General features: G+C 44.1%; 2 protein-coding genes across 2 annotated transcripts; both read right to left on the bottom strand.

The window, feature by feature from the left end:
• Positions 1-2,669: 2,669 nt before the first annotated feature.
• Positions 2,670-3,116, bottom strand: AOL_s00173g243 (uncharacterized protein; the record flags this gene model as incomplete). Its single annotated transcript, XM_011127985.1, has 1 exon — positions 2,670-3,116. The coding sequence occupies one exon, from the start codon at positions 3,114-3,116 to the stop codon at positions 2,670-2,672; it is 447 nt and encodes a 148-aa protein (XP_011126287.1).
• Positions 3,117-9,551: 6,435 nt separating this feature from the next.
• AOL_s00173g242 (uncharacterized protein) lies at positions 9,552-9,907 on the bottom strand (the record flags this gene model as incomplete). The annotated part of the gene is made up of 2 exons (XM_011127984.1): positions 9,552-9,677; positions 9,785-9,907. 2 exons carry the CDS (start codon positions 9,905-9,907, stop codon positions 9,552-9,554), a joined length of 249 nt encoding a protein of 82 aa, XP_011126286.1.
• Between the last annotated feature and the right edge of the window lie 7,466 nt (positions 9,908-17,373).

The raw sequence follows: 17,373 nt of genomic DNA, 5'->3' as shown, positions 1-17,373 counted from the left end.
TTGGTATGCATACGGTGCGGCTGTCGTGTTCGCAAGGGGTACCAGAACCAATTTCAATGACCGATGGTAGAACGAGCTTCGATTTCCGGTATCACACCTTCGCTGCCGCATATGATGCTTTTGTTTCTAGATGAAATAACTAAAACTCTACTAATTGACCAAATCATCATACAAATGAGTGATTTTTTCGTTGCTATCCATAATCGTTTAAAATATTATGTTATACACTATCGACCCAACTTATGCGAACACAAAAGTTACTATAATCGAAAACGTCCTGCGAAACCCTACATGCTTATTAGTTCTGGATTTACCATCTAGGTTGTATAGGAGTTAAGCTTAAGTAATTTCAGGCGACGAAGAGACTGTAATATTATAATAGAATCGATTCCAACTACTTAATGTTTGTTATGGAAAACCTTGCGTTCCTATGATGCAGCTCCCGGTTTCTCGACGGGCTGCACATCTAGTAGCTGCTCCTGGATAGTAGACAAACACAAACCTCACACGACACCTAATTCAACCTTGAAACGGGAACGTGCGATAGATGTTTATTTGGAAAATGCGGTGGCCTGTAGGGTTAAAGATGAATCGATATCTTGTTCGAGTAATATGAAGAAATATCACTGCTATGGCGAATCTCGGAAAACTATTTTCTCGTGCCCTATTCCACCGAGAAGATGGAAATTTTCGGAGTAAATATTCCATTGCAGCGGGGCAAGGAGATTCAGTGTCTTAGAAACATCTAAACAAATGAAAGGCCATACAAATCGTGCTCGTGCTCGTGCTGGGGCGGATAAACATTCGCATGAACTCCTCTCTTTGTACCCGATTATTTCAAGGCATCCTTTTGATTCTTGAGAATACGGTGAAAAGAATATAAACTATTTAACCGTGCTGATGAGGCCCAATCTACTCTTTTACTTTTATTTTTGGTTGGGAAGCCGTTGTTCTCGTCAATCGCGACGCACCGGTCAATTAGAATGTATTTTAGTTTAGGGTGACACGGTCCGGCCAGTACTGCAGTACCCGTTCACGAGTCCACCCAGCCCAGCCCGCAAATTTCATTTGAAAGAGCCCCTCTTTTGCTCATCACAAGGAATGGTTTCTTTCGCGAGAAAAATATTGTATACCTAGCCTTGTTACTTAAAACACTTCAGCCTTACATAAACAAATCGGAGCAGGAATTTGGTCGGACTAGTATATACTTATACTTCGGGTTTCTAACGGCATGCATACTATGAGAGCATACCGCAAGAGAAAGCATACTATATCCTATATTTTGACGTGCATACGATCGGGTACTTCGGAGTTCAAGGCCCTAGACTCAACGACTGCCCCCATCGTCGACGATCCCGCGCTGGAGCAAAATCGCAAAATCGCCCTACACGATATCACGACCCTTGCGAAACCTTGAGAAAATATATTGCGGATCTCCATATCCTGAAGGACGATTCTTTGATATACACCTATAGAGGGAAACTTTGCCCGCATAGCACGATGGGCGGACCACGGTCTCTCGTACAACGATTCGGCTGCTGAAATTAAAACCATCGTCACTTTTTTAGGAGGCACGCGTCGACACCGTATTAACGCTACGGACCTTATCTTATGATAGCAACAATAGAGATACCTCGATCATCCTTAAGTTCAAAACGGTTACACTACGCTATTCCCCAAACCACGTACTCCCAGATCCCAAAATCGGCTTCGAGTACCCTTACTCCGACAACTATTTTTACATCTTAAAATTTCCCGAAGATCTTGTAACCCTATCTCGGCTGGCGTTTAGTCATCAGTCAGTGTATCATCTCCTTTCTATAAATTAGGAGACCTTCATAACATCGAAGCCTGGCCTTAGGTATTATTTGTCGCTATCGGTTGCATCTGTCAAGGCTTAGCAGAAGAGCTCCACTGATTTTCGACGAATTTGGTTCTCAGTCGATAGGATTTTCCCCACTCGAAAATAACAATTTATCGGCGAAATACCTCCTCCCCATGCAGCCCGATCTATTTAGTCACCCGTCGCTATACAACGATAAAGACCGAGAGTACCAACCAGATGTAGCAATACATTGACATGATTTTCTAAATTAAAGAGCCATCGACAACTAGCTTTGGAAAGACCAGACACCCATCGATACATTCAATACACGCTTCGTTTGGTATATATTTGGTTTATACAGCCTTTTCCCGACGGTAGGCTCCCAGGTCTAGTTTGCGAGACAATTCTTTCCATCCTAATAGGTTCCCGCCTTTCGGAGTTTTGTTTGAGGACCGTTGTTTCTCCCTAGACCTAAAAGTGAGGACCATAGAATACTAGCATCACAAGCAAAGATAAATCCCATGGGCCTATGTGCTTTAAGAAACATCAACCACCAATCTGATTTATTCATTATTAATTTTCTGTCTAGTCTCACAAGACGAATCTAGTCCAGTCTATTATTTGCAACACGTATTTTAAAACTGTCGTAAATCTAAACCTATTCGCATAGACCTTAGGATTTGCCGCTCGAGCCCACCACCCTAAAAAAAACCTGTAATGGTATAATCGCCTCATTCATAGGTATAAAAAATGTTTCTAGTCCCTAAAATTCTTGGATCATCAGTGGATTGACATATCAGTGGGATGTCTTTTTCGATGAATTTTATGATTACCTCATCAGCCTTTAATCGTAGTTTGTATCAGCCGTTGAAATAGTCCTAGTGGTTCGCCGAGACGCTTTTGTATCCGATTGTATTGTTGATTTAGTTATCGATGTTTGTTCTGATACTGCCTTCGATTCTGATAGCCCTCCGTGACTCTGTGAAAGGCATTCGGATGCCTGGGTACGACTATAGCAGACATTTGGGTTTTCTGAGCGTTGGACCGACATTACAAACCGTTCCAGTGGGCTCATATCCATGTCTGTATTGGTGTTCTCGCTCATGGGGTTGAAATGAAATAGAACTTCGTCGCCATGTACTGATTGTGATTCATTGTGTAATGTCGTTTCCGCATGTGTGGTGTATATAATGTTCGAGAGCTCGTCAATACTATTTTCTAGGTTTGACTGGCCCCCCAGGTAATACTCTCTCGGAAGACTGGATGGGCTATTTGATGCCGCTCCTTCCATCATAGGTGAACAAATCTAGTGTAGATACTTGGTTCCAGATATTCTCAGGGTTGGTGTCTTGTCGATTGTTCAATGAGGAAGTCTCGAGTGTAGTTTTAGAGGGCTTAGCGGACAGCGTTGCTGCTTGGGCGAATAATTCATACAGTCCAGCCGGCCTGAAGTGATGGTAATAATGCCGTGAAGATAGTTTGATAATACGGGTATTTTTTGGAGTCAGCCGCAATCGTTTGTGTTAACAAGAATGTGAGAGAGATGTTTACGAAAAATATGAGAGTCCAGAGCCAGTGCAGCTGGGTGGAATGACAAGGCAACTTCGAGTAGCCGATGGCGGTGAAACAAGTTTGGTCAATTAACATTAGGAAAACAGTCGCATATTTATATTCTGGAAGGCAATGGCCCGAGGGCCTCTCCATTTTGACGGCATATTGGCCTGTATTGTTTATATATCGGCTTTGATGTTGAAGATAGGGTTTATTTCGATGGGAATATGGTACAAAAAGATACCTGCACCGTTTAGTCAGTTAAAGCCAGATGGAACTGGGGGTCTTTCCTTCTTAGTGGCCGGGACCGTATCCGGCCGGTAATGTGCAGCTGCTAGCTGTATACAAGTCCAGCTGATAGGATATCTGAATGTCCACGCTAAGATCAAGGGCAAGCGAGACCGGGTTAAAGCTAATTTCCACGCGTATCATGGAGGTGTGTACAAAACGAACCCGTGAATGCCTCCTCCAAACTCTCAGATGGTTTCATGCCATCTATTCTGGCTTTCAACTAGACTTTGTGATATGCAATACTTAGGGGCAAGAAAAAAGGAAGGGATGATTTCCAACCGATCCGGCGTCGGTAAAGTAATTTACGGACACGAATCGATCGTCACCTGTGTCATGATCTATGCATGATAGACGACCCCTTGCCGTATGATGCCTCCATTTGTGACGTCTGGGGACGAGGTTAAGTACCAGTACTTATCGAAGAAGCTTGAGATTGTGGTGGCGTTTTTGCATTAATATTATTCATTTTGTCTTAGTTTTGGATGTTTATGTATACGCCGAGGAACAATCAAGTTTTTGCGGGGACGTCCCCACCCGGCCATTGGGTGCCTATGCGGCCACGGTCTGGTATGCTTCGAATTCCGCTACCCATTAGAACCAGCGTGTAGAACCTCAGAATAATTTTTTTCCCCCACTGGCCTAGACCCAATTCCGCGGCATCCAGCCAATATTAATAGTTACAACCCCACGGCCAGATAAGTACATATGATCTACAGGCGGATATAACGCGGAGAAATCCAATAGTCCTTTTGATTTCAAGTTTTATGAATTCCCAAGTACCCCTCTCGGGCCGAAGACATAAGAAATATCTTGGCTTTATATTATTCAGGCACACGTATCATTTGAGCTTAAATTTCCCGGCCGAACATCATATTAAGCAAGGAGATATAATTTGAGAGAATGCCGGATGGTTGGTGTTTCATATACCATTCCATAGTTCCCTTTAACCTGTAGTCTAGATCCGGGTGTCATAATTTGAGCATGCTGGCTGTATACATGTATATAGTTTTATCCACCCGGACAGGCTGAGAATCGAACTGTGGTAGTTCCAATAGCAGTACAATGGCTAACAGTGGCGGCAACTACAAGGCTGCAACCGAGAGCTTTACAGGTTTATGCGCGTTTTGTAATCCGAACGCTAGGATTATCTTATGTTACTTTTAATAACACCGTATACTACGTAGCTACTTGCTTGGCCAGGCCAAGGCTTTGACAAGCTCTGTAACTATTTTGGTTTGACCCGTGCTCCGCAGTCTCGCGGGTCATATAACGTTCCAACTGACTACCCACGGCATAGGATTCGTTCCGAGCTCCCAATTCGTTAGCTCAATTAATAGTACATGTGGATTATATAACTACGGCATGGCCGTGGCCCTGACGTGGCCGTGGTGACCAGGCCGTCACGTCTTTAGATATGTACATTGCATTGTTACACAAGTTAAGTCGCACTTCGCGGATCCGGCCTATGTGGGCTCCTGGATCAGCATGCAACACAAATTATCTCGCATACGACGGATATCTACATTCATTTGTAGGGGTTAATTGCCACAGCGGATGTATACATATGTAGAGTTGGGAGAAAGGCAATGCAAGGGGTTCTGGTCAATTCCATTTCCGCCCTGGTTGGCCTATCGGCGTATTAGGAGCATCGGAATTGAGGCTGTGAATAGTATAGTCAACAACATCTAGCTATGGAATATCTAGAGTGTTCCATGCAATGTAATAGGTATCATGTATCATATCATGGCCATGGGTGGATCTAATAGATGGAAGTGTGCCTCGGCGGCTCGATTTTCTCACTTCCGTCGCCGTTTTGCGGTGCCCCAATAATCTAATTGATGCAACGGGGCCACCATTTACATCAGGCTTACGATTTTATTACTGTTTTCTAGCTCAAGAATTCAATTAAATTAGGCCTGCTGGTAAGAATCTCTGCTAGCACTGTGTTGGGGATTAACCAGGTGTTGTAATTCCGATCGCTTTGATCCCGGATATCCCGTACGTACGCAAATTAAAACTGGTTACGAGACTGAATTAAAACTTCGCAATTAATTGGTTACCTTAGCTTAGCTATAGTTTTACAAACCTGGAAACCGTCCCTTTCCGCGTCTAGCTTTATAGCTTATGATTGCGTTCTTTTTGCTTACAGCTGCAGTATGCACCCGTCACTTATCCTTTCCCCCTAGATCTTTCTGCCGCTCCGCAGCTGCAGGCTGGCAGCTGCCAATAGGAATGTAGTCTCGAGGCTAGAACCGCACTCCTGGCCTCATAGCTATTATGCAGGCGAAGCCTAAATAGGTATACAACGTGGACATAACAGTCTAAAATCAATCAGTGTCCAATGTTATCATGATCGGAATCCTACTGATGGTTACGTAGACGTTTGAAGCTGATTGTATACACGTAACACGTCACTTCCACTCAATTTGTCCTACACTGGCTTGCCAAGTATCAACCAGACGGCGTCAGAGGACCAAACTGAATAGTCAAAGACCATACTCTATACATAAGTGGTTTTTTCGAGAGTCGAATCTCGGAACACGTGGGTTGGAAAATCTGGCAAAGCTTAAGGGGGTTTATCCGAGAGCTCAATGCAATGTTGAATTGGAGAAATATACTCGGAACGATTTGTCTAGGCAACTAACAAAGTCTTTCTGCCTGGCTTATTACTTTTTTTCCGTTGTTGGATGAAGAATGAGGCCGCTATACTCGCAACTGTACAATTAAACGAAGGTATAAGTACATAATTACTGCTCTTCTTTTTGACACTACTAAGGGCCATCCAGAAGGGCGGGTTCAATCACTACGATCTAAATTTTAGGTCGACTGCTATCCGTAGGTCTAAACACTAACCAGTACTGAGACATCCCTTCAATTTGTTTTTTAGGACAGCTACAAGTAGGATCAGTCAACTAGTCTGAATAAGGCAATTACGGCGAGGTTGGGACTCAAGAGAATTCGAAGTTCATGATCAGGTTTCAGGTAGGAGCCATTAGGCCCAATTTTTGCTTTCAGATAGCGTGAATACTCGTTGGGACGTATGAAGGGACCCGGGAATGCACCGTCTTCCCCGATAGCGAGAGGCAACAGCAAGTCTTGCACTGCATACGCTAAGATAAAACATCGGACCGCGTGCGAAACCTGTATACATGCATTTCGAGATCATATGGGAAGTTTTCCGGTTCGCCACGTACCCCATAGTGGCGTCCGTGAGCTATTGAGTGATCTCTGTGCATGCCCTGTAGGCCTGTGAAGCCGCCATATTCAGTTGTGCGTGATTTTAAAGACCTAGAAGATGAATAATGGGTGCCTGAGTACAGTAATTTTCTTTTTTAAATAATAATCAAGTCGGGTGCCTCTAGCCAGGCGCATTCATGCATGTCAGTCGGTTATTTGGCCTCGCGGATCCATGTAGAACCCTTCCGGACCGTGGGTACTATACTATACTAGGTGAAGGCCTATATGATGAGAGTAGTGATGTCGTCGTTGTGGGCCCATCTAGGTGCACGGCAATCTTAACTTTTGATGGCCTGATATATGGATAGCTAGGACCAGTCGAATCTCAGGTTAAACTCAACTGACTTTCTAATTAGTGAGATCGTTGCATCGCATCAATTTTTAGTGCCCAAGAAATATGAGAGACGTGGGGGTTTGAAATCGTTAGTATACCAATATGGTATCACAGTCAATCGAGGGTTCTAGACCCTTTGTCTCATCTTCAGAGTCCCGGCTGCGCTAAGCCGTGATGGTTCTAAGTACCTACAGACCTAGTTTAACGTTTCTATGCGCTATGACCTCCGTCCGGGCCTTGCAAGAGAAGTTTGTTCTTAGTCGATATTTGTCTCGGGATCAGATGCCAGCATATATACCAGGAAGCAAGCTAGTCGACATCAAGAATTGAAACCCAAGCCGGATCCGCGGAATGTATAAATGTGATTTACATCTTTTGATTAATATACACACTTAGACTAGTTGTAGTTGGAAAATAACTTCTTTGGGCCAGATACAGATACTAACCCGGACTCTAGCTTTGTCTTAGTCACAATATACTTCGCTAGCGTGTAATAATAACCTGAGGGGTGCCGTGGCTTCAGGAGGTCCGTGCAAATAAGTAAATATATCTCCCCGTTAGACTATTATAAGAGACACGTTCGGGGAAGCCTTCCGGCCCCAGTACTATCGCTAGTGGTTGCAGGGGAAAATATTAATATTATATTCGGGATCGATGTAAACGATGGACTCTATAGCCCCACCCTGGAGCATGGGGCGAGCCTGCATGCAAGCTTTGGCCCTCAAGATTTGAACATCCAGAGGCGAAGCGATGGTATCGGGTCGATGAAAATCAAAAGTCTAAACCAATGAGAAATGAAAGGGTTAAAACGTATGTTTTCACCATATCCACCTGCACTATCCATTCACTAGAGTCGGATGTCAAATTCCGTATACCTAGCGACAGGGTTCCAGATGCGTGCGAGACCTTGCTTCGAAGGGTGACATGTACAAAGCTTTTCATTTCTCGTGCATACAATACCTTCAGCCCCGATCCTACCGACAATCTCAATCTTGGGAAGACAAGGATCCGAATCTCTCTGCCTATAGTGAGTAGGAGTCAATGCAGACCGGAAGATACAGCGAGTCGCTGGAGATAGACCTTTTGTGAGAGTATCTCGAACAATAGGTCCTACTTGAGGAATGACAGCTTACTCATATACCGCTCAGTCTTCTAACTAAAGAAATTATTAGATCAAACGCGTGGGGGGGCAGTTAGTCGTGATAATAGACAGCTTGTGGGGCTACTAGCTTGCTAGTAAGATCCCAGCCGGGCACGGTCTTAGTTTTTTTTTTTGTTTTCTTTCGCTTTCCTTCCCTTTCCTTGGCTCTCTTCGATTTTTTTTCTTTCTCCTCATTCATTCATTCATTCATTCATTCATTCATTCATTCAAACTTTGTTTTGGGGGGGGGCATGGATAATATTTTTCAGCGGGGCCGAATAAACTTCCCGCCTGCAGGCCTGGCATCCGTTTTTGTTGAAACCAACTAGTACCGTGGATAGCGGAAATATTCATTGACCAAGTAATATGTAGCCCAAAGGCTGAGCATATCCCGACATCCCTTTGCGGATCTGCAGATGGCTGTTGTCATAGTCATGAGGAGCCTGTTTGTTTTTCTTTTCTTCAGTATAGGAAAGTCATATGATGAGTTGAAGATAAAAAGATGTTAATCCCCCCCTGCCGGTGGCCCCGTGATGTGAGTACACATTAGAGAAACCATTTTGCATGGTATCAAGAACGGGCATGGATGAACATGATTGATCGTTCGATCTTAGGAAACATATGATATCAGTTTAAAGCTATATTCTACGGTACGTATACGTATTTGATTGACCAAATATGAACAACAAACTGTGGGAGATCCCGAGAGAACACAGTGTTATTACAAGATTCAAAGGAGCATTTGTAAAAAAAAAAAAATTACATTGCATGTACGTCTAATATCAATGCCAGTTTGACCAAGAGGGGGTAAAAATGTGGTTGAATTACGGGTTCATGAAGTTTGGCCCAGATATTTGAAATTTTCTGCAGGGTAGCCTTGAACGGGGACTAAGTGGCGTCTTGTTCAGGACGGGTCACTGGTCTTAGTATGTTCTTAAAATTCTAGAAGCCCGCAGGGCTCCAGCCATACTTTGCCCTTTCCGAATGCCGACGCGTAGTCGAGTCCCTCCTAATCCACCCTTTTTTCCCCCTACGATCACACAAGCGAATGCTAATGCACGGGTACACAAGTTTCTCAGCTGAGACCTTCAAGATTGGCAATACTCAGGTCATTAGAAGTGACACTCCTTGTTGTATTGGACAGGTGCTACTCACCGACAGAAATCCCACATCTAGGACTGCGGGTTGTGTGATCCTTCACCCTTCGCGTCAGACACGCTCTTCGAGCTCGTTCCCTTCCGGGTTCGGCCTGGTATTTTGCCAGTGGTTTTTGCAGGCTCACGATAGTTGTTTTCGTCCTGTGTCTCATCAGCGTACTGGTTAGCTGTTCTGATAATATTTGTGGAAGTACCAATGGAAAAGGTATCTGTCCGGCCGAATCTGGAGACCAACTGGATGGGTTTACCTTAGCTCGCTCCGCGTCTACAGGTTTCCCATTGTCAGTTAAGTGGGAATTCCCTGCCTCGGGCGATTGTTGTCGCTGGGGGATCCGGCACCCGGACCCATTATTATTGTCTGGGGATGACATCCTCGTGTCCAAACGAGATGACAAGGATTGTTTCAATCGATGCTTTGACGAGGAAGGATACACAAAAGTACCCCAAATGTGCTTGGGTGATATTCAATATAACAAGAAGATTAATATGTAAAAGATAAATCAGGTATATTTGATAATCTAGACCTGGACCTGGTTTGATGAAGTTCATACACCAGTCGACATCGTGAGGATTTTGTAGCCTTCTTATAACAATTTTTTTTCGACAAATCTTGCAAAGTAAGGGGGTTTTCAAGCCCTGGGGGCTAGGTCAGGGAGCTTTGTTCTGGCATCGCAACATGCTGCACAATATTCATAAGAAGTCACAGTGGGCCCATGCATAAGACACATTCCGGGCTGATGATCTTTTTCAAGTAGTACAAGCAACAATAATATCATGATATCATGTTAGCAGGACGTCGGTTTTGGGTCGTCCCTGTTTAGTATCTAGCCAGGTTCTCGCACGGGACGTTGCCGTTGCACGTTGTTCTAGTTAACTAGCTATCTGATAAAATACAAGACGGAGCTAGGCCGACTCCCGCGTAGACGAGATCTGAAAACACAGCCCCTTGTCTCCACCCTTTAGATTCTAGTAACTGCCTGTGCATTGGTATCGTGGCAACTTGAACTATAACTAGATACAAGTTAATCTTGCTAGTTTAACAACACCAGCAACCTTGTGATTGGCACAGTGCATATGCATAAGATCATGATCATATGAATTGGCTAGAAAAGTATGAAATTGTACGGAATTATGTGTACAGTCGGTCCGACCGCAGCAAACACTAGGATGCGTATACCGTTGACGAGAAAGCCAGCGCTGCAATTGATTGCCTAAGATCGTATGCCCCCCTGTACAACTAGTATAGTTATTAAATGCCTAGCATAACATTAATTTCTTGTCCTTCGAAAGCCGCCGCTCGGCCGGCCTGTGTTAGCTATTACGTTAAGATCAGCTTTCATACCCAATCGATTGGAGCAGGGACGGGATGGGAATGACTGTAGTCTTGTTTCCACTCACGCACTGCGAAAGCACTATTTTTCGGACAGTCTAGAAATCATTCTGGGACAGGCTCTGGCAGCGGACTGTCGACGGCGGTTTCTTTTCCTTTTTCCTCAATATCCATGTGCAGAAATGTTTAAATTCATCTTTACCACGTAATATTATGTTTAATTGGCCCTATGATTGAGCTGTTCGCGAAATCCTGCTTCCGGTTCCAAATAGACGTCGAATTGCTTTTTGTTATCCTGGACACAGTTGTCAATTCCCCATCGCGGGTCAATTCCCGTTTTTTTTTTTTTTTCAGTGCCTACAAGCCGCTCTTTTCGAATTTCACGGACTTAAAAAAGGTTCAACCTCACGGGCATGAGACTAACATCTGTCATGAAACGAGGCGGTCATGGAGTCAAAAGATATCGCTAAGTAGTGCAATTTGTTACGCCTGAAAGCTCTCCAAATGTGACAGTTTTATTTGAGACAAAAATCATGTAGTTTGTATCACACGAGAGTAATAACGTCTATGATTAGTGGATCGCTCTTTGTTGATTCGCTAGGCACTGAGAGAATGCCGACATTTGTGACCCGGCATTTTGGCTGCCCTTGTTAGTGTGGAGACGTTCCAGATAAAATTGACGAATCACCTCCTGGCCCGAGTCGTCGGGTACGAAAGTTCTCAATCGCTGTGGTTCTCATGCAATGCCAATCACACCCCCTCAGCAGCGCCCAGCCGTTTTTATTCTTCTTCTCGCTTCCGTCTGTTGGAAATGTACTAGTAGAAAGCCATATATATATCTACTATAGGTTATGATACATTAAATGTTCGAAAGAGGTGGGGGGAAGTCAGCTTTTGTCCCAACAAACTGGCTGCCTTATCTTCACTGTGCCAGATTCTCGGGATCGTCACTGAAAAAATTTTCGTACTGGTTGCGAGAGAAGGATGCCGGGAAACTCCTTTCTTGGAACTGTGGGGAACATCGATCCGTGGCTTTCTTGTGCAGAAGCCTCCTTTTAATTGCTTAAGCCTTGGTTAGGCGTTGTAAGTTTTAGGAATTACTCGAGTCGAGCGGGGTCGATTCAAAACAATGGCCGCAGCCAATGCTTACCTGTGCATCAACAGACCTCGTTGCATCGAAGCTAGACCTAAAGCACGAATGCGAGGGATGTTATGATAGCCCAGCTTCTATCATTTCATGTTAGTGATTTGAATTTTTCAAAGCTAAAAACCGCAAAAAAAAAGAGAGCGAGAAAGAAAGAAAGAGAGAAAGAAAGCGTGATATCAACTAAGGCCGCCTTCAGTCTGGCGAACGAAAAGGTCAATAAAAAATACAACAAACCTAACTCGTTTTGACGTTACCAAATTGAGTCAACTTTTGCAGGGTGACCCATCCAAAGCAAGGTGGGCGCCCCCTATGTAGCCTGGGGAGACCTAGCGCAACCGCACGGAACCACGGGGAAGTCCAACCGGCGTCACGAGCCATGCCTGCCCGTGAGCAGTCGACTAGTCTGTATTAATATTTCGCGATCAATCTTTTCTTTTGAAGTGGCGCATTCTTTAATCTTCGGAGCAGCTCGCTAGCAAGCAACAGTCCATTTTCCCGGCATTATAGCCTTTTCGCAAAGCCGTGTTCTCAATAGCCTGCCGTTCAGAGAACGCTGGGATGTCCCCGAACCAGGGCTCCCGGACTATGTTGCCGAGTTAATTAAACCGGATGGCGTCAACGGAACGGCCCGATAATTGTGAAATCCCTTAATCGGTTGATCGGAACGTTTAGAAAGCTTCCGCTCCACGGTGGTGATCTAACGGCGGCAACATTCTATGCTTTCGTGAAAGACATAAAGTATAAGTTGATATGAGATATAGATAGCATTTGCCTTGTACCTATGGGCAACCCAGAGCTCTTAGATCTGTACAAGGTATGTGTGTGTACATGTCGGTACCTTCGATAGGTACACCCCTCTACCATAGATCCACACGGATTCAATTGGATGGAAACTGGTTCGCGTCCGACGAGTTCTTTTGCAGAAATCTCTCGGGCAATCGGCAACTGATCGGACCAGCCCCCGAGGGTGAATTTGTTGGAAGATCGGATTTGGTGAAACAACACACGTCGAGACGTAACTAACAGCTGCAGAGACTGACATTTCGAATTTAGATTTCCTAAGCTAAGGCGTCAGCTTCTTTTGATTGTAAACCATCTATGTTGACAGCTTCATACCCAGACCTTTTCCCATGTCTCCGTAAAATCCAATGTGCCAAGTTGGAAATTATTGGTGATTGAAGACGGTAGAAAATGCTGTGGCGTTGCTGTTCTGCGTTGACAACCTAACCCATCAAATAGAGAACCTTTAAGGTAAAACTTCAACCTTGTGACTGGACTGTGTAACGTTGTAAGTTAACTTGGGTTCACACGATTGAGTGAATCGAATCAGCGCACCCAAGTTGAGGGGGCTCTTTAAGGTTCGTCGCACCAACCAACCTTGAGTTTTCGGTCGCTATTTCGCAATAGCCTCTTCGGTCGCTATTGTAGCTTGTGCGAGAGCGGTGCGTAACGTTGCGGCTGAGTTACCCAAATTCGCCCAAGACTTCAAATTCTCTAGACCCTCATGGTTGACAGATAACACGAAGTCCATTGCTCTCCAGTTCCGGAAAGCTTTTGGTGGGTGAGATCGGCACTATGTGTGTGCCATAGGTGTTTCTATGTATATGAGCCAGTTCGAAAGTTCGGAGGCCGTATCCGAGGGTCTCAAACTTATGTGATTGTAACCGGGGCCGCAGTTGAGGAGTCTGGCGACGAGACAAAACCGGAGCACTAGTATAGTAAAGAGATACCGAAAGCCTGGGGAATGTTTTCTTATCGTTGCAAGACAATTTGGCTGAGGCGACCGTGCCGATGGTGAGGTTGAAACAATTAATATATGCATATAGGATCAGGTGAGAAGAATAGATCTGGAAATGCCATATGTAATCGAAAAGCAGCCATTCTGAACTGTAGGCAGTGCACTTAAGGCCTTTTAAGGTTGTTGCAACGTGATTTTCAATGTTGATATATACAGAAGCGTGAGGCTTTGGCGGGCCATGCAGTTCGGCGCTGGTCTTAGGTAAAGCGTCCAGGAGATAAAATACGGGCCAGTCAAGAAACCGGTCCTGTTCCGGATATTGAAAGACAAACAATGAGAGCGAGCTTGACACCTTATTCAAATCAATAGAATAAGAAGTATGGCGTAGTACGCAGCGAAGAGTTAAGTTGTGCAGTGGAACGATAAGTTACGCGTTTGTTTAGGGACCGGGTCGATGTCGACGCTGGCTAGTAATATGCTGAAGATTAGGCTTTTAAGGCAACCGAGTTAAAGAGCTAAGTAGCAAAAGATAAAATAATATAATTTCCCCCAGGAAATATGAGCTTTCGAGGCCTGAGGTATACTTGCATATAGAGTAAGAGAAGAGTGAAGAAGGTGAGAAAAGAATGAAAATGGGAGCCTCTTAGAATTCAAGAAGGTTAGGAAAGAGATACGAGGGACGGAGTACGCTGAGAAAGGAACAGGTAAGTAAGTACCCAATAAAGAGGAACTGACACGCAGAATCAGCCCAACAAGGGGGTACCGCAACTGTACAAGTACTTAATAGAATCTCTGTCCAAACCCATTAACTAATTTCTATTCCAAGCCTGAGAGCGATGACGGATCCTGGCCACTAGAAGTAATAGGGTATTGGGAAAACGCTTAAACTTCCCCCAAGACTTAAGTACTTTGAAATCAATACCCAAACAATCACACGAAACTATCTCTGCCAACCAAGGAACGATCTACCCGTACACATCGATATCTGTACAGTATGGAGATGATTAGTTTCAAGACGACAGGCTCTAACAAGCCTCAATAGTCATAAACAGCATGAATCTATAGATTTTTTGCTGAATACGATGCTGTTTACTGTCGTGGTTGGGTCTTAGCCGCATGCGTCTCCATGAAATCTTCCTAACACTCGATCCGGCGAATTAGTATATCTTCCCCACGGCCGTCGAAACAAATATTATGCCCAAAGCGTTTCAATTCAGGCACATATAGTAATTGCTTTAGGCGTTTTCGTAAACTTGTTGAACCTGACATTTTGAAAGGCCGATCGTTGCTCCCTTTCAGGAATTACGAATATTTCCGCTTACCCGCTTTATATCTAGAGTATTCAGTCTCTTGTTTTCCCTCTTTACGCAGAATAACTAACCGGATTTTTTCTTATGGGCTAAAAAGAATTATTTGTTTGCGGTGCTATTAATCCTTGATTAGAATATTCGAATGTTAACGAAAGAAATGAACAAATGTGTGGGTTCGAGTCTTGAGCAGCTAATCTGATTACAGGCACGATATGGTTACTATTTTCTAATCGCTCCCTCGTATTTCAACATTCCTACGGGCTGGAAAAAAAAAAAAAACGGCCGGGTTTCTGCTTGCCGGCGTCCGCAAGGGTAGTTGTGATCCTTCACGCTCGTTCCATGATCCAAAATTTTGTATTATCAGATATTTGATGCGTCAAATCTCAAACCCTAGTTGAAAATAAACAAATAATTAGGATCCTAAATGTAAAGAAATTGCCCGAAGCAAACATTGCAGCTTTACTGTCCTACTCGGTTAAAATTAATTTGCAATTGGGGGCAAAATTGCTGCGCAATACAGTCGCTTAACCTTGTTGCAACAATGTGTCCCTGCCGATGTCGACGGGTTAAACATGAATACGAGTCTCTACATTCCACGGATCCTAGTCCCTGTAAACCCGCAAACAGAAGGACAGAGATGTAAACAATCCGAATAGAGTAGGTACCTCATACCGGTGATATCTTGAAAGAACAAATCATCGACGCCATGGATTAATTTCTCGTCTATATAGATTAGTTGATCCGTAATTTAATTTCCCCCGCATGCGCATGCAATCAAGGCGCCATTTGCAACTCTAAAGTTTCGGATCTTATCAACTGACTCCTGCTAGCGCTGTTAATATTTACCGAACAATCAAAATTAAGTGGAGTATACCTTTTATCTTCGTCGTAAGTCCTTCTTTTTTTTCAGTTTCTTTTTCATAACAGATAGCTAGCCTTCTAAATCAGGTTTATTCGCAAATTATGCTGTGGGAACCAGCTTACGACTGCGCTTAGCTATCCATTTAGACCATCAACATTTTTCCTAATTACTTTCGTCCGTAAGTGCGTATGCTTTCCATTGAAAAGAGAAGAAAGCCTTGAACTAGACAAAATTTCTCGGGCGTACAATTTCCAAGTTTGCTACTATGTCGACCGACATGCCTATCCCGTCATGCACGGTTTTGGAAATTTCCAGCATATAGCACTCTGCCGGGCCTCGCGGTCCCAACAGGCTAGATAGGTGAAACGTCAGAACAACTTCATCCCCAATCTTGTGCTTATCATTCCCCAGCCATCAAAGGATTTGGTTCGAGCAACATAGACCAGCGAAATACCTTCCCTAATACACCATAAGTCACTTTCGACCTTTTCAATATTATATATTGTTTACTAGACATTTGAAGAGCGCCCATTATACGCGGTTGCATACCGAAACTCTTTTCTAGAGAGCCTGATGCTCAATTCTTTTGAAAGGCTCAATCTCGTTTCACATACATTTGAGTCCGAGTCGTCCGCGAGCCGTTTTAACGGGGGAATCGTTTTCGGGCTGCGCGCACTCGCGCAGTCGACGTCGAAATACTCGGAAAACTATTCAAAACAAACTGGGGAGACTTTAAACTTATTCCCTATCAAGTTTCCCTTACTAGAGAGCCCATTTACAGTATCTAATGATATCATTCTCGCGACTTACAACTATTGGCCGAAAAACCGCGGTATACCGGTATACCATAACATGGCAGCCGCCTAGCCCCTTCCGCCGTGACGACTTCGAGGCTTCGTGCCAAAACATAGAATAAGGAGCACCACCCGAGCCAGAAACTCTAAAAAAATCCGACAGTCAGACCAAATATTTCATTCGGGTTTCCTTAACTCGGTAACGGAACTAAAAGGCAACCTTTTCTCTCAATTTCGATCGATTTTCCACCTATAGCCTTGGATTACACCCTTTTATTCTTCCGCTCCCATGTCCAAATTCCCCCATTCTTCCTCCATGACAGACTTCCTTCCCAATACCAAAACAACAATTATGAGTATACACGGCCCGGCGGAAAACCTTTCTTCTGGATCGAGTTCATCCAAGTTGGAATCACATCTTATCCATTCACAAATTAGATGAATCTGTTTGGAAAAGTTAAGGGATGTCGCGTGCGACTTGATCGAAGGAATAGACAGGCACGGAGTCGATAGTTATTAACCACTGCTCATCGAATTTTCCGCGGTCGTCCTCAAAAGTTTTCCGGCAAAGTCATAAAGTCTTTTCGCCATAAATACACGAGCATGGATCGAATTTCCGATACCACGGGCCCTAACTCTCGTTAAACCCCCCTCGA

This window comes from Orbilia oligospora, assembly GCF_000225545.1.
Source record: "Orbilia oligospora ATCC 24927 unplaced genomic scaffold scaffold00173, whole genome shotgun sequence".
Lineage (NCBI taxonomy): Eukaryota > Fungi > Ascomycota > Orbiliomycetes > Orbiliales > Orbiliaceae > Orbilia > Orbilia oligospora.
This window is presented reverse-complemented; position numbering and strand designations above follow the sequence as displayed.